Here is a 26,185-nt window from a genome sequence, read left to right as displayed (position 1 = left end):
TGGGTACTTCTGATATGACTGGTGATTTAAATTCAGAAAAAAAGGGGGAGAAAGGGTAAGGGGAGGACTGTAACAGTCAAAAGGCTAAAGAATGCTTAGAATAAATTTCTGTGATCATTACAGGAAAGATATTTAATATGTCACCACTATGACTGAGTTTAAAACATTTTTTTAAATTGCCATTTTAACTAATGTCAATTTGATTAATGTATAATTTGAGAATAACAGTTCTATGTTTGAAAGTTAGCAGTATTTAAAAAATATAACAGAAATTGTTACGTCTTAGGACTCACTGACAATGTGTCATAGGCACATAACTCTCATGTTCGAAATACCTTCAAACATTGTCTTTAAAGTCTAAATATTATTGAAGGTAAACAAGGAAAAATGTAATTCAAGCGACCCAGGTACAGTTATTCCCAGTCTCCACTCAATATACCCTCCCCCTCCCCCCGACACCTCCCACACCTCCCAGTCCTGCTCCAGATTCAGCTGTAGGCTCTCATCATTGCTCCCAGGCAGGCAGGTGATTCTGATCTTCGAGTTTGCCCGGCTAGTATCTCATTCAGCTAACATAAATTGAGCACTTGCTTCGTACTCGGCATGGCTACTTTCAACTGAGTGTACATTTCTCAAATTCAAGAACCAGGTCTTGGCCATGTGTATATATATCCTCAGGGTTGCTCTACTGCACACAGCTAGTAGCCCCAGTGATAAACATAACTTGGTTTATTTAAGGCAGTCGGTTAAGAAAGAAGAGATCAAAGAGATAGAAAAAGCCATAAAAATCTTAATATCATTTATAAGAAATGATTTTGCTGTTTTAGGAGTTCTTTCATAAACATGATCTCATCTGATATTCATGGGTGTTTTAAATTATTAAGAACAGTATGGTAATATGTTATATAGTTATGATTTTTCCCAGGATCTCACTAAATTCCAGAAATTTTCTAAATATTCGGTCATATCCTCAATTCTCCATAAACATAACTCAAATTTTAATGATGTAATGGTATAAATTAGGAAGGCACTATTACTCCTAGTTTTAAAATGAGGAAAAATGGCCCTGGCCAGTTTGACTCAGTGGTTAGAGCGTCGGCCTGAGGTCCAGAGAGACCCGGGTTCAGTTTCCACTAAGGGCAAGTATCTCGGTTGCAGTTTGTCCTCGGCCCTGGTTGGTTGTGTGAGTGGCAGCCACTCGATGTTTCCCTTTCACGTTGATGTTTCTCTCTCTCTCTCCCTCCCACTCTGAACAAAAAATGGAAAAATGTCCTCAGGTGAGGAAAATAAATAAATAACTAAATAAATAACTAAATAAATAAATAAATAAATAAATAAATAAATAATAAATAAAATGAGGAAAAATGGCATGAAGTGCCTTTTCCAGATCAGAGCAAAGGAGCCCACATAGGGTATTTGCCTCCTAGTTCAGTGCTCACTCCCTGCACAATGAAGCCGGTGGCTCTGCCCACTTCTCCCCTCCACTCTGGCCCTTGCTACCCTAGGTGGCACGAAGCAGAGGCGAGGTCAGGGCGGCCTGCTAGAAGCTTACTTTGGAACACTTCAAGCAGCGATGCTTCTCTGAGAGCTAATGCTCCAGGCGGCTTTTGGGCGGAGGTGGGATAAAACTGATGAATGAGTTATGACTAAATAAATGAATGTTATCAATTCTAGAAGAAAAGTTCTTCAAAAGTTAACTTAGGCATATGCCATGTGATAGTGGTTATTAGGAATCATTTTAGCATGTAATAGCTTCAGCTCATTTGGGGAAACAGATTTTGTGGGTTTGATTATATTATTATGTCAATGAACTATTTTATTATATATTATGGAAGTTTGGTGTCTACATGAGGAAAACAAAGAAATTAGACCCAGGCACATGTGTTTAATTGCTGGAGACTTTCTGTACATCTTCTAATTATTTGTAAATCCTAAGCCTGTGAACGAAATCCAATATATGTTCTACTACAACACTCAGATCCTGGCTCTAGAAACTATTCACAACAAGGGAAAACAAGTACAAGACTGACAAGGAAAAAAAAAATCTCTCTTCTAAATAGAATATACTGCAAAGAACAGTATTTCAACCTGACTTTAGTAGCCACAAGGATTTATTGGGTACTTAAAAAAAGTATGTCCCACATGAACAACCTGTGAGTAATACACACATTAAAATTTAGGATATGGTAGGTAGACACCAGCTCTTGGTTGTCTAATATTTAGCTTTTTTCTTTTCAGTGGCAGAACTGTTTACTGGAAGAAATGAGAAGATTGGATTATACTCTTCAATATTCTGATCTGCTAAACAGGATACAACATGATACATGTTGCCTATTTCCTATATAGATGTATTGAGACAAACTAATTGTAGATTGTTAAAATATGCTAAATCCCTCTGATGCTAGAATTCCATAAAAATTAGGTATTGTTTAAATGATTTATGTTTTTTCATCTTATTTCAAGCATCAGGACATAAAAAGGAGGGTAAGAAAACCTAAATTGACAGCTAAATCTGTAAAAAAGTATTTCCCCAAGATTCCTACCAAGCTCCACAAAGATGCTGAAACTTCACAGATTGCTAAGTAGCACTCCGACTCATCTTTAGCACCCTTGACGGCAACTGTAAGTAAAGGGACTGGAATATTCTAAAACATGCCTTTCCCTTTCCAAAAGAGGTTCGAGACTTAATTTTGAATATGATAATCTAGAGAGAGGGAGGAAAACGATGGTCTGTGCTACTGGATCGGTTCCCAAGCTCTTGATAAAAGTATCTCAGGGAACATCACCATCAATTAATGTTTATAGAGCAACCACTTGAGAAATACTTTTTCTGCACTGGAGGGAATGTTTCGCACAACAACATTTTGCTACTTTTTATATTTATTAAGCTCTCCTACTTTACCACAGGCACATACAGTCTGGTTCACTGAGAGAGGCTAAGAACAAAGTTGTTGTTGATTTTGTCTTTTTTATATTAACTGATGATTTGTTAATTTTTTTTTTTTTTTTTTTAAGAAGAGGGCCTGACATAGAACTTTTTCCAAGTTGACTCTACTCTTGAAAAATGCTGACCTGGGACAGCACCAAGACTGAAGACCTGCCTTGCCAGAAAATCTGATGTCCCCTCCAAGTACACATAATCCTTGAAACTCTAGCACTGAAGATGAAGCCCCAGAGCCATGTGAGGTTGAGACCGGGATATAAAGGGGACATGCAAGAGGACGTAGCATGGTGGGCCTATGGATGCCTCTTTTCTAGGGCTCCTGAAATCTTTGTTCCCTTACCCCATAAAGGTCTTAATCTGATATTTCTTGGCAGCTTTAATCAACTGAACTGACTATTATTCTCTCTGAGCAGAATCCTCTATTATGTTAGGGTGAAATTACTTATACAAGAGAAGTAATTTCTATCAGACAGTGAGCAGCTTCTGTCTTAGTCACTCCACCCCTTCCTTAGCATGACCAGCACGTGTCCACATTCAGTAAGTGGTTATGAATGAATGCCTTTTCCTAGGTCCCTGAACAGATAATTTAATTAAGGAGAGAATATAAGACCACACCTTATATAAACACACATGTATATGTACATACAAAATGTATCAATAACACTGGCATTTTCTAAAGGGGTTTCAAGAGTCAGCAGAGAAAAGGGAGTTTTGAACATAAAGTCTTTAGTAGATAAATCTTGAGACTTTTGAATAAGGCAAAGGATAAGAGTTAAATTAAAAAGGACATGTTTGTGGTTTAAAGGGGAGAGGGAGATAGTGCAGATGTAGTATTTTTTCCTCCTAGTGGTCATGTTTACATCATTTTTCACTCTGTCACATTTAATCGAAATGTAAAAATTTCTAGGCAAGAACCTATGCTTAAATATGTACACAAAATCTTCATTAATGATCTGGGAGTATTGCTGTTGACTTGTCTAAATGCCATAATAGACCATTCTCCTCTTTTCCAGTAAATTAGAGTAACCATGGAAAATTTCAACTTGGTATATTTTAATACTATACATTTCTTCAGAACATATAAAATAATATTACCCTTCAATATATTTTAAGGATATCCTAAAAGTAAAAATTCAACCACATTTTCTCTCTCTCTTTTTTATATGACTGGGATAAATTTCAAGTAGCTGGACATACCCTAGGAAATATGGAATATATAACATTTTAGTGAGAGAAAAGCATTACTAGAGTGAAAAAGAGGACTCAACAGCAAAAATTCACATTTGGGTTGCATTACAGAGGTAAAGTATTTTACTTAAATAACATTAAAGGAAAAACTCAAATAAGAGAAAAATATGTATCCAAATATTTAAATAAGAACTTAACTAAGTAGATAATGGTATTAAAGGCTGATAAAGTTAAATGTTCTAGTTTACTTCAGGTTTCCCTACAAGAACATGTAATAGGAAGTATGGTGTGAATTAATAGCAAAGTGTGGTTTTGAGTGCCAATTTCTTTATTTTAGACCTCCTGGATAAATATATTTTAATTCTATTAGAAGAAAGAAAAAAATTAAAAATCTGTTGATATAGCCAGACTATGAATGACCCAGAATTTCAAAGAATCTAGAATGATAAAATAAATGGTAAATATACAGATCATTTCACAGCTTATCATGAATGATTCAAAGAATCATAGAGCAATTTGGGACTTTATACTTTAGAAATAATATTTACTCTGTTCCACATATTTGTTCACGCGTCAGGAAAAAAAATAATTTCAAGGTAGGCAGTAAAATCTGATTATTTTTCACAAAAATACAATTGTTGAGCCTCTTGCAATAAAGCAGCAGTGACCTCCATTGTACTTCTGCTTTCCTGAAGCAATTGCAAAAACATGACAGAACTGACAAAGACATTTAAAATAAATAGGCATGGAAAACACCTGCCAATCTGCAGAGAAACTGACAGGTGACTGTGGCCCCAGGCAGCTCTTGATTATAACGATAGCTCTGGGGAGCCCAACAAATACATCTGTGCATGTACCCAATATGTGGCTGTTAAAAAGAAACTTGACCAACTTATCATCACATGCAGTATATACACTGGATATGTGTCTTAGTCTGCTTGGGCTGCCGTAACAGAACACCATAGACTGGGTGGCGTATACAACAGAAATGTACTCTGGCCTAGTTCTGGAGGCTAGAAGTCCACGATCAGGGTTCCAGCATGGCCACGTTCTGGTGAGAACTTTCTTGTCGGCTTTCAAATGGCTGCCTTCTCACAATGTTCTTACATGGTGGAACGAGGGAAAGCTCTCTGGGATCTCTTCTTAGAAGGGCACTAATTCCATTATGACCTCATCTGACCTTAATTACCTCTCTAAACACCTTCACTTGGGTGTTAGGACTTCAGTATATGAATTTGGAGAGGAGAATACAAACACTCAGTCCATTATAGCATTTGTGTATATGTGTCTTCTATTATACTTATTTTATTATATTAAGTTGATACCATTCATTGAGGTAAGTATGCAATTTATTTCCATTCTGAAGAAGTATCTCCACCCCCCCCAGCATATGTTTTACTGATTTTAGAGAGAGGGGAAGGAGAGAGAGATACAGAGAGATAGCAAAAGAGACAGAGTCAGAGAGAGAGAGAGAGAGAGAGAGACTAATGAGAGAAACATTGATCAGCTGCCTCCTGCCCCTGCCATCACGGGGGATGGAACCTGCAACCTAGGTATGTGCCCCAAACAAGAATCAATCCGGCAACCTTTCAGTGTGTGGGATGACTCCCCAACTGACTGAGCCACATCAGCCAGGAAGGGTTGAAGAACTATCTTTTTAAGGAGAATGTAACATCAAGTAATATCTGAATTGTTAATCAGCAAGTATTATCCCAGATGAAGAAAGATAAAGATTGGATCCATAGTAAATGAGATGGTAGATTCTAATTCTAATAGGAGAAACAAGCATATATATTTTGGAAGCTACCAAAACATTATGTACAATAACTAGAGAATGACCACGGAGCATTTGGCATTTAAAGTGAATAACAAAATATAAAAATAGCCCTACCAACATAAAAAAAAATTCATTCTTTCTTGAACACTATAATAGTTCAGTAACTATTTTCCTTTTGCCTATATTTCTTGGGATTTACTATCTTGACTTTTTAAGTCTATTTATTCTATTTCTTACAAGTTTCTTGGGCCCTTGGGTGACTTTGTTTATCTTCTCTCCAAAACCTAGAACTCTAGTATATACACGTTTTCAATAAAATTCAGTAGCTAATGACTTTGTTTTCTTAAAACTGGGGTTTAGGGCAGGGCTTTAGTAGATACTTGCAAAGTTTCCACACCATCCATACAGAGAAAGCCGGAACTATAGCTGGGGAAAAGTTTGTGACTAATTTTTGCCTTTAGATTAAGAAAGAATGACAGTTCTCTGGAAAATAAAAATAAACACGTGGGCCTATCACCTCATACTTAGAAGGTATTCCCTTTGCTAGATGGGGAAGCATGAATATTTAAAACCAAGGAACTGGGGATCTTTCCTTTGTCCTTTTCTCCTTCCTCCTTTCCTCTCTTTCTTCCTTCAAAAAAGTGATGTTATGCACTTGGGCCAGACACTAAGTATACAGAGATAAATGAGCCATCGCTGACATTCCAGTGAGGAAGATAGATAATCAGATAACTAGATTATGCTGGAACAATTACAATAATGGAGGTAATCTGGAGGTCCTTTGAAAATACAGAGAGTGAACACTTAAGTCAGACATAAAGAGTCACAGAAAACTTCCTGTGAGGGAGGTGATGTCTAAGCTGAGGCCTGAACAACAAGTAATTGAAGGTGTGGTGGCATGGCTGGAAGTGAGCATTAGTGGGTAGCCAGGCAGAGAAGCCTATTAGGCTTCAGATATAAAGGTCAAGATCTTTAAAAATTTATGTTTTTGTTTGCACAGTATTTTACCTATAAGTGGCTCAAAACAGTCCCTTGTAAAGTACAACTGCTGAAGTGCCAAGTTAACATCATCATTCTCTAGACAGGCATCCCTGATGTATAGCCCATCGTAAATTATCAGTGATCCAAATTCCATCTTCCCTAGCATGGCTCTTCATAACTCTGCTTGGTCATTGTCTCAAATTACTGCTTATTCTTCACATATAAACACTGAGAGGGATTAGGTCAATTGCAGAACATAAGGCAAGACAGCCACTAAATGAATGCTCTGAGGCGTATCTCCTCATTGTGTACAATTTAGCATAGAATAGACACCTCCTCTGTTTTGGAATCTGACAGAATCCCACTTTATTCTTACTGTGTTTCTTATGTAACATTATCATACTCTACTATAAAAACAAGAGGAAAGTGTATATAAATATATGTAAATATAAATAAATATATATATCATACTCTACTATAAAAACAAGAAAGTGTATATAAATAAATTTTTTTAATCCACATAAAGAAAATAGCACCATGAATAATACCGCAATAAACATAGCAGTGCATATATCTTTGCAAATAAATGTTTTTTTTTGTTTTTCAGGTAGACACCCAGAAGAGGGGTTGCTGGGTCATATGGTATCTCTACTCTTAATTTTTTGAGGAACTGCCATACTGTTTTCCATAGTGGCTGTACCAGTTCACATTCGCACCAGCAGTGAATGAGGGTTCTTTTTTCCCACAACCTCTCCAACACTTGTTATTACTTGTGTTGTTGATAATAGCCATTCTAACAGGTGTGAGGTGGTATCTCACTCTAGTTTTTATTTGCATTTTCTTAACAGGTGGTGAAATTGAACATCTTTTCATACATTTGTTGGCCATTTGTATGTCTTCTTGGGAGAGGTTTCTGTTAAGATCCTCTGCCCATTTTTTAATTGGATTGTTTGTTTAGTGTTGAGTTTTATGAGTTCTTTATATATTTTGGATATTAACCTGTAGTCGGAGCTGTTGTTTGCAAATGTCTTCTCCTGTTCAGATGGTTGCCTTTTTGTTTGGTTGGTGGTTTCTTTTTCTGTACAGAAGCTTTTTAGTTTGATATGGTCCCATTCATTTGTTTTGGCCTTTACTTCCCTTGCCTTTGGGGTCAAATTTATCAAATGTTCTCCATGACCAAGGTCCATAAGTTTAGGACCTATGTTTTATTCTATATAATTTATTGTTTCAGATCTTATATTTAGGTTTTTTATACATTTTGAATTAATTTTTTACATGGGGAAAAACTATAATCTAGTTTCAACCTTTTGCACAGGGCTCTTCAAGCCTTTTATTGAAGAGGCTTGCTTTTCTTCATGTGTTTTTGGATACTTTGTCAAAAATGATTTGCTCCTCGTAAATTCATAGTGGCCAAGACATGGAGATAACCAAAGGGTCCTTTGATAGAGGATTGTATGAAGAAGATATGGTACATATACCCTATGGAATACTACTTAGTTATAAAAAAGATGAAATATTGCTACTTGTGACCACATGAATGGACCTTGAGAATATTAGGCTAAGTGAAATAAGTCAGTCAGAAAAAGTTGAGAGACATACGATTTCACGCATCAATGGGATATATAACTGAAACTCACAGACACAGGCAACAGTATGGTGGTTGCCAGAGGAAAGGAGGGGGTAGTAAAGGGAAAAAGGGGGCACATAGATGGTGACAGAAGATGATATGACTTTAGGTGGTAGGCACACAATTCCATATACAGATCACGTATGATAGAAATGTACATGTGAGATCATATGACCCTATTAACCAATGTCACCCCAACAAATTTAATAAAATTAAAAAAGGAAATAGCAAAATTTGAATTTCTAAAACTTATAGCTATATTCGCAAAGAACACTGTTTTCACTCTACTGATAATAACTATGAGTTAAAAATGTTTTTTAGCCCTGGCAGGTTTTGCTCAGTGGTTAGAGCGTCAGCTTGCGGTCCACAGAGACCTGGGTTCGGTTCCCACTAAGGGCATGTGCCTTGGCTCCAGTCCCTGGCCCTGGTTGGATCATGCGGGTGGCGGCCGCTCAATGTGTCCCTTTCAGGTTGATGTTTCTCTCTCTCTCCTCCTCTCCTTCCCACTCTATCTGAGTAAAAAATGGAAAAATGTCCTCGGGTGAGGATAAAAAAAAAAAAAAAATGTTTTTTATATTTACTAATATCCTTGATTAAACATAAAGTGATTTAAGTAGTATTTACTTTGGTTTTCAAAGAATAACTGGGTTACTGAATAGAATATACTTTTAAAATTTGCTAACAAATTATAACTTTTTAAAATATATTCTGCTTCACAGATACTGTTTATAGAGAAGTCCATATTATACATTTGAAAAAGAGGGTATAAGAGAATAAATGGTGATAGAAAAAAAAATCCTTTCCTTTTTCTACTCATTGATTCTGCAGAAAATTGTCTACCATTTTTCCAGAAAAGAGCACAAAAGACTTCTGATTGAGCTTTCTTCACAATGAATGAGGAGGAGGTGATATGGACGAAAAGAGCTAATGACATAGAAGAGCCAGAATATGGGTTTCAAAGTTAGAAGATTCTAATTCAAGTCTCAGTTCTTCCTTTATTAACTCTCTTTCCTCCTCTATATAACAGAAATGATAATCATGGTCTACTCAAGTGTTCTAAAGTCTGAGTCCTTTGAAGGATAAAAAAATCACAAATATATAATCTAGTGTAATTATTATTAGTGATGTAAATGGTTTTCTAAGAAAAGGTTGACAATGACTTGTGAAATTGCCTTAGGAAATCTATTGGGTACAGTTCAACTCTAGAATGGAAAATCCTATAGGAAAAAAATTAGAGTAATTAAAACTTTAGTGAAAAAAGTCATGGGAAACCTTCCGGTGATCCTAGAAATTCATTTTGTTACAAGATGATAGAGGGTCCCACTGCAATGACTTAATTTTTCACATACTATCAAAGGGCTCTCTGTCTAATAAATGCCTTTGATGTAATATAGAGAGAAAAATGATTATTTAATGTAGTTCTTTGCTATATTTTCACCTTAACCTAAAATATTTTCGTTTGAAAATTACAAGTTTATTTTCTTCCAAGAAGGAAAAAAAAAGAACTACAGTATTTACAAAATTATTCCTTGAATATTCTCAAATGTATCATAAGGTTAATTGTTATATATAATACAGAAACAAACAAAAGGCAAGTCAATATATGTATAAGCCCTACACATCATTATAAGCCACTACATCACTCTATTTTTATCTTAAAAACCCTTTATAAAAATATTCATTTCATTTGTTTTACAGTCCTTATGAACGGATAGATGTATGTAAGGCATTTTGATGACTGAAAAAAAGTAACTTAGAGAATAGTGTTAATCTGATCACAATAGTAAAAAGACAACTGTGATTGTGTTCCTTTCAGGTATGTACCTACCTACCTCCGGAAGGGGGCTGGAAGGATGCAGGGCAGCTGCTGAAGAACACTTCTCTCTAGCAAAGGGAGTAAGTCTGTTTGCTCTTTGAATGTTACTATTTTATTTGAATCTTTGAAACAAGTATCTATGTATTACTTGTGTTAAAAAAAAATACAGAGGTGAACTACAGCAGGAGCCATTTATGCCTACCCACATTATCAACGCTGCCTCCTGACAGCAACTGGACCTGTGCAGTAGCTACAAATTTGTCTTCCAAATGCACAGTAATCAAAATACAAATACCAGCTAAATGTTTTAAGGAGTATGTAGCTGAGTTCAGTGATGTTTGGAATATACCACCTGTGTTTCAGTAGAGGCTACAACAGGAATGCTTGAGTTCAAACTCTCTGCATGGCACGATCTTTGGGATGGTCACTTCTGATGGAGAAATGTGACCAGGGCAGGTGTGATCTATCATACTGAGCTGTTCCACTGCACTAGAAAAGATGCTCACCTTTTAATGCCTTTTTAAAAGTACTGTCTGACTTGCCTCTGAAAAACTCAAAGATGAAAAATACATTCAATTGTTTTTTTTCAGTAAGTCGAGGCCAGTGCTCTTTAAAAAGTTGGCTGATCCCCTAACCTCTAATTACCTTACCAACGCTAAGCCACAACAGAAGGCCTGTCAGCAGATTTTATTTACAGCCCTTGAGAAAGAATCCTCTTGCTGTTTTCATTTCATAAAAAAGATTAAATTTGCAAAAGCAAACATTTGGCAGTATTTCAGATGCTCACTGTCTGGTGGTGTTGATAATGTAATTCTTTTTCTTGATTATGACAGCTTCTATAATGCTGTATCCTATGTAGACCATCATGCCCCAAATGACTGTATTTATTGACTAAACAGACATAATTCATGCAATCACCTGAACTGTTTTTAACCTTTTCTCTTACTATAAGTTTAGAATCTGGCTAGAAACTGATTGTATGCTGAATTCTATTGTTGAAGGATGTCATGCTCTACTTGGTTAACCTACAAAATAACTTTTATTAGACTGAAGATCAGCTGACCTGATGAAGAACATGGGTAACAATAAGTAATTCACTAATATTTATTGCATTTATTTATTTTTTATCCTTACCCGAGGACATTTTTTTTTTTGATATTTTGTTCAGATAGAGTGGGAGGGGGAGAGAGAGAGAGAAACAGCGACATGAAAGGGACACATCAAGTGGTTGCCACCCACACGACCCAACCAGGGCCAGGCACAAACTGCTACCGAGGTACGTGCCCTTAGCGGGAACCGAACCCAGAACTCTCTAGTCCACGGGCTGCCACTCTAACTGCTGAGCCAAACCGGCCAGGGCTGGGGATTTTTTTTCACCTCATTCTCTTCACTACCTTCCCCTCTACCCCTGAAACAGAATGAATGGGATAGGTAATTAGGAAATGATTAGGATTGAAAAGGTAGGGTCAGAAGGAGAAGAAATATTCTGGTATTTTTCCTCTTAGTCCCTTAACGTGAGCCTAAAAGTCATCCCAGATATTTTTTCAGGGGTGGGGCAGTTGAATGGGAATAGTAATCGAATATTCAGTCAACAAACATTAGCTTTTACTATTTGCCAGATACTCGAATAGTCGGTACCCTGATGAATAAGTCAAGGGGTCTGCCCTTGAAGAGTTTACAGTCAAGTGAGAAAAATCAATACAAGCAATACAAATCGATCATTACAATCTAATATTTCAAGCACCGTAAAAGAAACATAGAAAATGTGATATAAAAAGAAAAAATTATCAAGGAGTGTAGCTCAGCTACAGTGGTCATGTCATGCAGGGCAGCCTGTGGGAAGTCATCAAAGAGGCAGAAAAACAGCTGTGTGATTCTGGCTAAGAGAGGACATGCCGGGCTACCTACCTCTGGCTGTTATATGAGGTGATGTTCTGGTACACAGTAGATGCTCAATAAGTGTAAGGTAGAATTAAAAAGGTGGGGGAAATGAAGTAATTGTTCTTTGATATTTTAATGAGTCTAGGAACAACTCTTTTTTTTTTAATCCTCATCCGAGGACATTTTTCCATTTTTTGTTCAGATAGAGTGGGAGGAGAGATAGGAAGAGAGAGAGAGAGAGAAACATTGACGTGAAAGGAACACATCGAGTGGCTGCCTCCCGCATGACCCAACCAGGGCCGGGGACAAACTGCAAACAAGGTATGTGCCCTTAGCGGGAACCGAACCCGGGTCTCTCCGGACCACAGGCTGACGCTCCAACCGCTGAGCCAAACCAGCCAGGGCTATCGTATATTTTAAAGGGAATGTCAAGGTGTCATACAGACAACTAATATGTAGATTTAAAAGAGTTTTTTCTTTTTACTAATAGAGTCAGATTCATGTAATCCACAATAGAGTCCAAACAAAAATTCTGTTTGTCTAAGAGTTTTTATCTAAAATATCTCCCAAATAAAAATGTACCCAAGGAGATAAAGCATATAATTGTTTTTCTTTACAGCAGTAGGGAAAAATCAATGTGGCTTATATCTCTAAATTGTGTTTTTGAGCATGTGAACAGCATCCCAGAAATAATATGGGTTCTCAAGCCACTGAGGAGTCTATCAGAACTGCTCAAAGCAACAAGTGAAAAGTCACCTGTGGAAATACTCGTAAAATAAATATGCTGGCTATTGTTTGGACTAACTCCCATTATCTGCCATAATACAGCTGAACAAGGTAACCGATATATGATCTAAAATTACACAGTTTAGAAACAGGCTGTACCAATTGCCTAATCACAAAAGAAACTAAGGAGGACACAAAATAGAAATGCGTTTACTCACTGTGTTAAAATTGGGAAAGAGTCCAACAGCAGAACTACTGTCCACTGGAAAAGACATAAATGGTTTGATATCCAGTGAAGGCTGCATCATCAGGGTAGGTGTGCGTACAAGAGCAGGAAGGGTAGTAGTGTGGCATGTACTGCCTGCCAAGAACAAAACAGAAATAAATTCAGTCTCTTGCTCACATCCATCTCCTTCCCAAACCTACGGTGCAAAAATGAGACCGCTGAGCTGCAACCTGCAAGCCAGAAAGTTACTCTGGAAGTAAGCAAATGGCACAGGAGGAGGAAAAAACACAGTTAAAATGGGTCTTCTCGCTCATGGTCTAAGACAGCGATGCAAAATGCTTCCCTAAGGCAAGGGCCAAGGCTGCTGGGTCTCTGCTGAGATACACAGTACACTGATCCTGCTGGCAGGTGGGCAGAATGAGATCATCCTGTTGTCTAACCATTGTCTCTGACTGGCCAAACACGTAGGAGAAGCAGGGAGGAGCCTCTTGAAGCCAGATGCTCTTTACGGTTACAGGATGATTAACAGGCATGTTTTATGCAAATCAGGGATAATAATAGGGTTTTTACAAGGGTAAGGAACCTTGGACTCATAGCTACTGTCTGCTCGCATGAAAGTTACGATGCAATTTGTTCTCTAAAATAAATCAAACTGAAAGTTGCCTTTTACTTTGTAGAAAATGGATAGTTTAGACAGTAAATCTGAAAGGGGTTATTATGATCTAGGTCGGTGCAGGGTCCTGGGGGACAGGAAGGAGTTGGGACAGGAACTCAAATTTTTATCTTCAACTTTTATTTCTAATGAGCCTTATATTATTTTAGCAACCATCCCTTTTAACAATTATGTCAGCTGCCATCTCCTTAGATATCTGACCTACGCCATGTGTAGGAGATTTAAAGCACCCCTCTCCAGTAGCAAGCCTTCTTCCTTAGCCTGTGGCCTCCATGTGCTGCAGGTAACAGCTGGTGAGGAGGCACTGGGAGACAGGCTCGGCATGCCTTTTCTTTTCTTTTTTAATGTAACAGCTTTATTAAGATATAATTCACACACCAAACAACTCAACCACTTAAAGTGTACCCTTCAATGGTTTTTAGCATATTCAAAGAGTTGTGCAATAGCACCACCGTTTTAGAACATTTCACAGTCCTGAAAAGAAACTCCATACCCATTAGCAGTCACTCCCCATTTCCTGGCAGCCACTAATCTACTTCTCGTTTCCATACATTTGTCTATTCTGGGCATTTGATTTAAATGACATCATACAATATGAAGTTTTTTTGTGACTGTCTTCTTTCACTTGGCATCATGTTCATCTATGTTGTCGTATGTATCAGAATTTCATTCCTCATTCATCAGTTGATGGGCATCTGGGTTGTTTCTACTTTTTTAGCTATTATTAATAATGCTGCTATGAACACTTGTTTCTAAGTTTTTGTATGTACATGTTTTTAGTTCTTTAGGTATATAATTAAGAGAGGAATAGGGGATTGTTAGGTCTTATGGTAATCATATGGTTTAACCTTTTGAGAACTTCCAGACTGTTTTCCAAAACAGCTGAACTATTTTACAATACCACCAACAGTGTATGAGGGAAACAATTTCTCCTGGCATGCCGAGATAGGACCACAAATTATATGCACGTAATCCCCTTCTGACTTCAAGGAGAAATGAACAGTATGGGAAAAGCTCCCAACTATTAAAATTTCCACCAATGTTCCTATACAGTGTCCCAGAATAATTAAAATTCCTATTTCAATGATATTTTGGTAATGAATTTCCTTAATGAACTCTGCATCATATTTCAAATCATTCCAGAACATTATTGGCAATGATGTTTAATAGACTGTCATACCTCATTTACATTGATCCTACAAACAGAAAAAAAGAGAAAGGCGTCTGAAGCATTTATCTGCAATGACAAGTCTTCAGGTCAGCTCCATCCATTAGGAAATATAGAGTAAATTCAGCAAAAAGAGAATCAGCCAAAAGTATAGATCAAACAGTAATGATTGTCTTTCTGATGCCAAAGTACTCTGACAGCATTCATGCAAGCACCCTGTATTTAATTATACTTATTCTTCTAATTAGGTAACATTACATTGATTGCTAATTTCAGAAATATGTCAAATGTTGCAAAGGCACTTATTAAAATATTTTATTTATTTATTCATTCATTCATTCATTCATTTATTTATCTTTATTGATTTTAGAGAGAGAGGAAGGGAAAGGGAGAGAGGGATAGAAACATCGATGAAAAAAAAATTTTTTAAATAAAAACATCGCCCTGGCCAGTTTGGCTCAGTGGTTGAGTGTCGGCCTGCGGACCAGAGAGTCCCGGGTTCGGTTCCCGCTAGGGGCACATACCACCAAAAAAAAGAAAGAAACATCAATGAGAGAGAACATTGACTGGCCACCTCCTACATGCCCCCCACTGGGGGTCTGGCCCACAACCTGGGAATGTGCACTGACAGGGAATAAACCGGTGACCTCCTGGTGCATGGTCAAGGCTCAACCACTGAGCCACACTGGTCGGGCTAAAATATTTATTTTAAAAGCTTTGCTGTAAAATCTTAGCTAGGTTGAAAAACAGATTTGTTACATTAGATCTACAGCCTTTTACAATGTACAATTATTATAATTGTTAAGAGCCTAAAGTATAAACATTCTACAGAATTATTCTATTTAAAACTGCCTGATGAACAAATTGTATAATGATTTTGCCGAAGAAAAGAAAATTCTAAGCCCACGATGGTGGCTCTGATAACAACGATGTAATACATGGCCCCCTGAGGTCCTGGCAAGAGTCACTTTGTACTAACAAACCAAAATCAAACAGAATGAAACATGGAACTTGACAAACAGATTGCTCCATCCACAAAGGTCAGAATGCACAATGGTCTCCCTTACCCAATCAAATCTCTATGCTAAGAAAGACGAGGCTTTCGAGCTACTGAACTGCCACAGCTCATTAGCATAAAAACTTAGCAGCTGTTTACCATTTCATTAGCATTTTAATGACAGACAATTTGCCAAGTTAAACACAGATTGTTTTAAAGTACTTCTGAATAAATATAAACTCTGCTTTCATCAATTACACCTCAACCTTGCTGTTATCACTTTAAAAACCTGCTATTTAATATTGTCTCGCTGAGGTTGATTGCTTCAAAGAAAGTTTTTGCAAATAGGAAATGAATTGGGGGGGGGGGGCGGGTAAGGTGCTTTTTATGCAGTTTTTGAACCTTCTGTCACCTTATTCCAGCTTCTGCTGCTGCAGCCACTGCTGGGAAGCATTTCTCTTCACCTCGGGGTACCCAAAAGTCATTGCGAAATACAAGCAAAAATTCGCCCAAAATGCCACCTTGCAAGAAAATGCTTAATTTCTCTAAAACTCAAGGATTCGTGAAGGAAAAAAAAAAGTTGAAACTATAATGAGCAGGTATTTCAACACAAAAGGTGGTATAATGTTACTATTCTCATGAAACAGAACTAACCTTTGTTGTTTAAACTATTTGTCAATATTATAGGAGACAGGAGACTCTGTGTAGTTCTAGGGTATAATCCTAGGATATAATCTTATATATGCCATACTGAGACAAGTCATAATAGGGCTCCACATGATTTTATAATAAGGCTTTTTATATTACTTGATGTATATATATTTATCAAACTTTCTGTATGAAAATTAAATATAACCCACAAGCATGCGTACCCCGCAGATCTAACAGTCACCGCTCTCTGGAAACTACACATGTCCACATAGTCTCCCATAAGAATGCAATTACCTTTCTCCCATAAATTTTATTTTGACGGTAAAATCCAAGTTGTAGTCATCTATAGCTTTGAAACCAATAACATGTGAAAGACAACTCATCACTGTGATCATAAAGAAAATTATTATTTTAGCCAACTGCTCCTGTAACATAATAGGTGCCTTATTATATCAATGGATTATATCATAATCCATCACAATAAAACCTCATTTGAGACAAGGTGACACTTGAAATTATCGCCTTAGTCTTTGACCTTTAGAAATATCCTCTTAAAGACTCATTTAGGATATAGCTTTGAGGATTCCTAGTAGTTCTTGTTTGTGTACCATAACACAAATAACAACAACAAAACCCCACCTTATTCTTAGAAAGGAGAGTATGTCAAATGTATGTCAGAAAGACTGCTTAGACAAACATTTATAAAATGAGGGGTGAGGGGGGGTGGGAAGAGATAAACCAAAGAACTTACGTGAACTTAGATGCATATATGCATAACCAGTGGACACAGACAACAGTGTGGTGAAGGTGGGGGAGAGTGGGGAGGAGACTGTCAAGGGGGAGAAAAAGGAGAGACATTTGTAATACTTTCAACAAAGATAAATTTAAAAAAAGAGAGATCAAATATGCAGAAGTAGTGTCTTAGTTTCTTCTTATACCATTATTATATATGTCTGCTTTAGTGAGTACTGAAATTTTAAAAAAAACCTAACACCTGCCCAGCCAGTGCTGCTCAGTGGTTGAGCATCGACCCATGCACCAAGAGGTCACTGGTTTGATTCCCAGTCAGGACACATGTCCAGGCTGTGGACTCGATCCCCAGTGGGGGGCATTCAGGAGGTGGCCAATCAATGTTTCTCTCTCATCAATGTTTATATCTCCCTCTCCCTTTCTCTCTCACTACCATCAATAAAGAAAAATAAAAACAAACAAATAAAAACCTAACATATAAATATCTATTAGAGAAAATATAAATTACAGAACCCTCAAATATTTCTTTAAAGAAATTAAATAAATGGCATTTCAGATTTTCTACCAAACTCACTTTTCTCTTTTCATTGCTTTTTCCGCTTTGTTGCCCCTTATACTGAGTAACTTCTCCTTTTACCCGGAAAATCACCAGCCAGCATCTCCTTCGCCCCACCTCTCATTATCTCCATTCTTGTATCAGTCTGCCATGAGGTAAACAAATTCACCAGAGACCATCAAACAGTGCCAGTAGAAGGGGTCTCTGTGGATAGGGGATGCGACTGAGAATGGGTTTTGCTTCTGAAAAGGCCACACGATACATTTTCATAGTGTATTCTATGTGCCAGCCTTACTCTAACCTTGCAAATGTAACGTTGAGAAAAAGAACTAAAATTAAGGAGCACGTCAACATGCTGTGTGATATCATTTACAGGAAGTACAAAACCAGGCAAAATGAATCGACGCTGTAGGGACTGTGGCTCTCCTTGCAGGAAGGGTGAGATGGGGTGGGGGTGGAGTGCCTGGCAGGGAGCGCGCAAGGGCCGTCTATGGTGCTGGAGGTGTTCTTCTCCTGACCTTAGTGCCCGCTGCAGCGGCCTGGATGTTTGTGGACAGTCATTCAACGGTACACTTACGATATGTGCACTTCTGTTTGTGTTATGCCCTAACAGAAATTTCTAAAAAGTATTCAATGCTGTTTAATTGTAGTAAACAATTTTGACAAATGTAGGCAAAGTTCTCCAATAAGAAGAATATTTTCAAATACTGTCAAGTTTGTGTATTTTTAGGATGAGTATGTTTTCCGACTTCTCTTTTTCTACTGCCAGCTTGATTTTACTCAAAATGATTTGTGAGAAAATAAAAGTTCTCGTTAATGCTGATGCTTCCTTGCTGAATTTCAGAAGTGGACAGAGGAGACTGATACAGAATTCAGTGATGCCAAAAAGAAAAATGTGTATCTAGAACTCCGAATCTATAAAATCTTAACAATTGGTAGCTGTGTATCTGAACCTCCCTTGAGGTAGGTCAGGGTTCCCTCCAAAGAGATCTAACAGCAGAACCCAGGCAGAATGCTGCATTTAAAAATAAATCCTTCTGGCCCTGGCCGGTTTGGCTCAGCGGTTAGAGTGTCGGCCTGCGGTCCGGAGAGACCCGGGTTCGGTTCCCGCTAAGGGCACGTACTTCGGTTGCAGTTTGTCCCCGGCCCTGGTTGGTCGTGCGGGTGGCAGCCACTCAATGTGTCCCTTCACGTCGATGTTTCTCTCTCTCTCTCTCCCTTCCTCTCTCTCCCTCCCACTCTATCTGTACAAAAAAAAAAGGAAAAATATCCTCGGGTGAGGAAAAAATAAATAATTAAATAAATCCTTCTGAGTACCACATGAAGTTTATAAGCCAAAATGTTGTGCTATATGTAAGAACAGCAGTGGACATCACGTCATGATAGATTTCAAGCTACAGTGTCCTTTGGGTTTGGTAATATGCCAGCTTTAACACAAAACCAGGAATCTTGCGCTGAGACGCAATGGACAGCTGTTCGGATGCTGGCGGTAGAATACGTACAGCCAAGTGGTGATTCACTTATATCTGAATACCTTGCCCATGCACTGAACTTCTTATATTTAAATCTTGAGAAAAGAAAAGGGCTAAGATTTATTTGCTACACAGTACCAAATACAGTTTGATTAAACATGTGACCTACTTTATCAGTTGCGATCGCTTTTTAAAGGTACACTGAAAAATCGAAGAATTTCAGTAAAGAAGATAGTTTAAAAAAAGTCTTCAGATCCAACTGTCTTCTTTTAAGCTGAATTTTTAGAATATTTTAAAATATTTTGCTCTGTTATAGTTTTCCCACTTATAACCTGATAGTATTAAGCATGACCATGCAAGGAAGGAAACTCAAAAAAGAAAAAAAAAAACAAAAACAAGGTTCTGACAAATGCTTTGTCAAGTTTTTTGAAATTGTTTTTAATATACCTGACTTATCAAAACGGAATGTCATGTGCTTAGTCCCTAAATTACTAAGCCTTTAAAGAAGCCAAAATTATCTCCAGACAGGGATTTACTAAAATTGTCTGAGGTCGAGAGTGGATTGGGAGGTCACAGTAGCCTGACGAAATTTTCTGGCAAAAAGACCCAGAGAGATGGTCCTGAGCTACATGTGCCCATGAACCCTGTCTGCAGCATCAAGACACTTTTCTGAGGCCTGAGGCCTCTTTTCGTTACAGGCAGAGAAAGTATTTGCTCTCCCCTTACAGCATGGAGGGACCTAATGGCAGCATAGAACTAGGACTTTTTAAAAGAAACCTTCCTAAAAATACAGACTTTCTTAGGAAAACAACTAGATTTCTCAAACTGAGTATTTCTAGAGGAATTATACTTCATAAAGTTTTAGAGGTAAACATAATTCAGAAATCATTTTATATGGGGAAAATGTAATTGGGAGAACTTAACCCAGTATGGTACCTGTGTGGTTGTGAGGGTAGGTAGCTAGTCCATATTAATAAAGAAAGGGAGCAAATGGAATCAGACATTAAGCCAGATTAACTAAGAAGCTATTGTTTCCAGACACCCCAGGGGGTACCCGAATCCCCACCAAGAGGATTAACAACATCCCTCCATCCTCACCCCACCCCCTGCAGGGAGGAAGGACCAGCTTCCCAAGCTCCCTGGGGGATAACTGGCCCACTCACCCAGGCTATGAGGGGGAGGAATAAACATCAAGAGGAAATGCCTCTGCCGGACACATGCCCAGTAGAAACCAAGATGGTGCGGGGGGAGGTTAGCACATGCACAGCAGAAACCAGATGAGGAGGCCAAACTTTGAGGCAGGTATAGTAGGAGCCAAAATGGCGACATAAAGGGGTGGAGTCTTGCCTGGGAAAAGGATCGGATTGGATAAGGGATACAAAACCCCAGAAGATCCAGAAAAAGGATTGGTTAGGGGGAGGCCCCAGCACAAGCCCCCGAAAAGCAAGGAAAGAGATTGGTTAGTTTGAAAAAGGCTTACCCCTTCCCAAACCCAAGGGTATATAATCTAAGCTGAACAAAGGTCCACCTGTTGGGGCATTCTCTCTCGGTAGCAGCTTCGTGGGTCCAAGTGCAGTGCCAGATGCGGCCCAAGCACAGCCCTGGCGGCAGATGTGCAGATGGGCGAATGAGACACAGAGAAGCTCTGCATCTCGGGCCCTGGTCCTCCTGGGCTTGGTAAGGTCAAGGGCAGGCCTGTGGCCCCAGAGACTGGACTTACTCCACAGGGAGACAGAGCTGGTCTTGGATGAGACATCGGGCACCTGGGGCAGTCCTTCATTTTTACTCCAATAAATCTGACCACTGCACCTCATCCTCCTGTGTGCGGGCTCCTGAAACGCCTTTCTTGTGACTCCATGGAAGAACCCTATTTCCAACACGGCGGTGGAATCGAACCCAGAGCTTCCTGCTCAGGGACACTGTTGGAATATTAAAGTCTGTACGATGAAAGATGTGTGTAAGAATCATATATTATAGTTATCGTTAAAAAAAAAATTAAGTAGACTGGTGTTTGGTCTGTTTTCTCTTTATATTTTGACTGAAATTTAGAAGTATTCATTTCCAAATGAGATTTTAATTTTAATGTTTTAGTAATATGACTAATGGAAGAAAGAAATTAAATGAAAGAGAAAAGCCCAAACAGTCTAGATCCAACATTTCTCTCCTTTTTAAAAAATGTCTGATGATTGATTGTAACACCACATTTTAAATAATTCTTCTAATACTCCCAATGGGGGAAAAAAAACACATTAAAACGATGCTTTTAATTGTACAGTGTGGATCAATATCGCTAATTCAAAGAGCCTCAGAGTAGGAGGCATACTCACACTTCTGTTGGTGGTTTCTACATTGAAGTACTATCCAAACTGCAAGCAAAATGCTATCTGCAAAGACATATATATTTTTTAAGCAATGGCAACTGACCTTCCATTGGAGCAGATCGAAGCTGCAGGGCCTTGGAGGACTCTGGCTCTTTAGACCTCTCCTCTGCAGCTCACACAAAGGCTTTGCTGTAGGGGCCACATTCCGCAACTCAGGAGGTCAGAGCACCCAGCTGCTGCCATAAATTCTAGCCCCAGGACTTAAAATGCTTTGCCCCCTAGTTTCAGAGAATTTCAGTTCTTACACTCAGTGTCTAGGCTATTTGCATTTAAGAACCAAAAAGAAAAAAAAAAAAAGGGAACAGTGGTTTACTTAATGGTCCTTTTAAAAGGATATTTCCCCCCAGAAGCTTGCTCAATTTAAAGAAACAGAGTTAATATTTGTTCTGCCAGTGCTCTTTCCTCCCACCTCTGTAGAGAAAAGAGATTTCCCTACGCTTAAATATTAACCAAACATTTCAACATTCCAAAGCTATTCAAAAGCTGTTGCCCATGTTTTTTTTTGTGTGTTTTTTTTAAGTGATAGGTTTCTAGATAGAAAGCACAATTTGGGAATAAATAGAAATGGTCAAAATTGTGTTGTAGCCCTTTTTTTCTTTTTGTATGCGTATGCCATGGCCACCACAATTCTAATACACTATGGGGTATTCAGAAAAAATTCTAGTGGAGTATTATAATCACGGCGACCATCACTGAAGAGACCTCTCTTGGTCCTCCATCAGCCAAGAAACCATTTCACCCAGGAGCAGAAGCAGTTCGCCCAGCGGCAGCCGGGCTGCAGCGCTAGCTTCAGGGGAGCATCAGTGCAGCCTGTGGAAATCTGGTGCGAGGCGACCGATCTAGCCATGCCGGGGATGGGCGAGCAGAGGTTGTGAGTGATAGGGGGTTAGAATGAGGAAAAGGATGAGGGGGATTTGGAAAGAGACGTTTGGTTTAATTAGAGTGGACTAGAATTAGCACCAATTCCTTACTGGGAATTCCCTAACATCTCACTCCTAAAATAATTTCATCCCTTTTCATCTTTGGAGTGTGTGGCGGAAATCTGTATAGAATAAAGGATTGCAGAACAATAACTAAATGAGCAAGAACAATCTAGTTAAGCAGGACATCTAACCCCTTCAAACAAAGGACCTGGGCAACTGGGAGACAATGCGATATCACCATTATCCTGAGAGACATGGAGACTCCTGTGACCCAGGGGACGTTTGTACTCCAAAGCATCTTTAGTGAGCATTGAGCTGAATGGCCAATCCCTGCCCTCCCTTCTTGGAAATCTGCCATTGTCCTGACATCCTAGAAATTGATGCTACTTGCTTCAGTCGGGCAGGCAGCTTCTGGGGCACTAGTGATATGCAAAACAGCATCAGATAAGGCCCTCTGATGAATGCCCAAGGATTTTCTGCATTGGAAGTGATTCATCATAAATGATTGCCCCCGTCTGTGTGTATCATGTTTATTCTTGTACCATTATACCTACTTTGTACCAGTTTTTCTTCTGTGGAATTTCTTTTTGGCCTCCCAAATGACTCCTCACTGGCCCAGTGAGCTCCAAAAGTCAAAGACAATGCTATTTTGGTAAGGAGCCCCTTGGAAAGTAGAGAATGTAATCATAGCACTCATCACTTTCCTTTTCAATGATCTGCTTTATAAGGCAACAAAGGAATGGAAATATTTTCTTTTAGACAAACATTTATTTCGACTCTTGGTCTCTTCTGAACTTCAAACAGCTTTTTAAGCTCCTTTTGCTTTGAAGGACACAAATGGAAAGTAAACGATTCATAAAAAAGGACCTGGTGCTCAATGTATTTCATTTGACAAAGCATGTTTCCACTTAAAGAAAATGCAAAAAGAATCCAAAGTCCCAAAATTATACAGTCTCTGTTTCCAAACTTTGATGGACTGGTGTCTGCCCTGCTTTCTCTAACACCATTTTCTCTGTCCTGTCGGATACCTGTCCCACTGGGCTCCCTCCTCTCACCTGCTGGTCTTTTCTGCCTCTCTCATCTCTGTCTCTCTCATGCTTGTGTCAATTCTCGGTCTCTTCTTATCTCTTTATGTGTGTATGCCTGTCTGTTTCATCTCAGTCTCGGTCCCTCTCACTGTAATACTGCCAACGAACTAGGAAAACACTCAAAATTTGTCGTTTGCCTTGCTTTGGAGCTATATTATATTAGTTTTGTTTTCAATATTTGCTTCTGTAAACCAAAAGATTAATAGCAAGATTTTGCTAATATGAGAACAAGTCTGTCCCTGTGACAAGATAAAACAATTAAATTAAGGCCATATCTATGGCAATGTCTCATGTAGTCGCATCAATTTCAAACACATCTACCATAGTATTTAACAGTATATTTTTATAGAAATTCATCATCACTGTCCTGGATTACATAAATACTATGACTTTTCATTGATGAGCATAAGGTGCTTTTCCATGTAATAAGTACACTTCTAAACTGTTACCTGGCTTACAATCATACCACATTTTCCTGATAAAGAAAATGATGCTCAAGGATAAAGAATTCCAAGACTAAGCAAATATACAGAAATTTCCAGTAGTGGTAACTACACTGGGCAACAGTATCTGCTAAGCGCTCCCACATCATGGTCTCCAGCATCTTGCATTGGCTTTAGTCTATTCATTTTTTTGCCCGAGTATAACGAATCCACAGGTTTACCTTTCTAATCCACCATTGAGTAGGATAGAAGAAGCTGATGCTCTTTCAATGTTTTCCAAACCCCCTGAAATCCCGCTGGGGACTCCGAGATAAAAACATCTTCCTAGGACTTTCTAAGCTCTTTCCTAACAGTAATATTGGCTCATGTTTTTTTAAAATGGCAAAATTGAAAGAAAAAGGATTTTTTTAGGTGGGGGAAAACTAAAGCCATGATGTAAAAACAAGAGACGGAGAATTTCACAAACACCTATTGTATACACGCAAAGTACATCTAGCCACATACAGACAATACTCCCTCTTGAGGAGCTAAACTTACCTGGTTTCCAGAGAGATCTCTATGCCCAAGGGTCTAAAGAAACATGAAGCCATTGGGTTTTGACTTGAACTGGATGGAAGATTAAAAAGTTGAAATGCACCCATCATAAAAATCATGTGACAAGAGTGCAAACAGCCCACGTCACTCAGTGTTATCGTAGGCGACGGCCACTGTTCTGTCCGTCTGCGTGCACGTTCAGAACACGCACCGCTTTCAACACACTTCCTGAAGAGAGAGGACAGGAGGCTTCTAACACACTTGCATCTCATTTTCACCTAGTCGTCATTCTGAGCCGAGCTCCAAAAGAAAAAGAAACCGTAGTTCATCAAGATAAATGAAATGTGGGAGCTCAGTCCCATTTCATTATATTTAGCAAAGTGACTCAATATTACAATTGGAATAAAAACAAGTTTGGAAAACCAAGGTGATACTGGGCAAGGGAGTTGAGGAATCAGCAAATTCTGTTTGCTCTAATTCTGATTACTTTTTCTTCTCCTGAAATTGTCATGGTTTAGCAGTTCTGTCCCATACTTCGCGAAAAAGTTCCCTGAGGTGTCAGTGCCAATCAGCCTGCAATGCTTACCTTGGCTTTTAAGATTACGGCCCGCGGTCACCTCTGCATTTGAGTATTTTATGAGGTATTACATGGAGAGATAAATAATTCCATGATTTCAACCTGGTGTTCCTGTGAAATGTGGTGCTAGGAGACAGGCAATGCATCTGAACAAATCCTAGGTCCCCTAATTGCCGCTTAGCTCTAATTACTATTGAGGGTAGTGTTTGCAACTTGATTCCTGAGAGAGGGCAGGCTACCTCCTGAGGACACTGAACCAAATATATCCTAAAAGACTGACAAGTTACTTTCTTTCATGTAATTTTTCTGAGTATCTCCAAGAAACTACCACTTTGTCACAGTCAGAATGAAATAAAATAATCTGACACCCACTTCTCCTTCTCAGAGGAGCCATTCAATTCTGTCAAGTATGTATGTATTTTAACAATTAGGAATTCTTGGTATCACTTAAGGGGATTTCTTTTCTCTTCTAGGTGGGCAACTACATCTTTATCTTAAAATTGCTTTTTATTTCAAAAAGAAATATATTCTCAAAATAGGAACTTTATTTATATTGTTAGTCCAGGATAATTTATTTACATACTCTTAGGCGTGAAAATGTGTTCCCTTTCCTGTGGATTTTTAGGTTTTAAATAAAGATTCACAGCATATAATTAAAAAAAAAAAAACTACAGCAGATAATTTGATGTTTAATTTGACCACTTGATTAATGGAGGGGTTTCTGCATTTCAATTCAAAACCTAATTTCAGTTATATGGGGGAATAATCATGATGAAATTAGAAGTTGTGCAGGCTTGGAACTAAAT

At 38.4% G+C, this 26,185-nt stretch overlaps 1 protein-coding gene across 5 annotated transcripts in view; it reads right to left on the bottom strand.

The window, feature by feature from the left end:
* The window catches only part of ZNF385B (zinc finger protein 385B), a 371,095-nt gene that overhangs the window by 63,226 nt on the left and 281,684 nt on the right, over positions 1-26,185 (bottom strand). For 2 of the 5 annotated variants that reach the window (XM_036254058.1, XM_036254060.1), the window contains one exon: positions 13,159-13,301. The exons of 1 other annotated variant lie outside the window; for it this stretch is intronic. In XM_036254058.1, coding sequence (XP_036109951.1) covers positions 13,159-13,301 — 143 coding nt within the window. Of the gene's footprint in view, positions 1-13,158; positions 13,302-17,406; positions 17,417-24,805; positions 24,859-26,185 lie in introns of those variants that run through there. 2 more of the 5 variants (XM_036254061.1, XM_036254063.1) reach the window with 2 other exon arrangements.

Source organism: Molossus molossus, unplaced genomic scaffold, assembly GCF_014108415.1.
Source record: "Molossus molossus isolate mMolMol1 unplaced genomic scaffold, mMolMol1.p scaffold_m16_p_11, whole genome shotgun sequence".
Lineage (NCBI taxonomy): Eukaryota > Metazoa > Chordata > Mammalia > Chiroptera > Molossidae > Molossus > Molossus molossus.
Note: the sequence above shows the minus strand (reverse complement) of the source record. Positions and strands in the feature narration are given on the sequence as shown.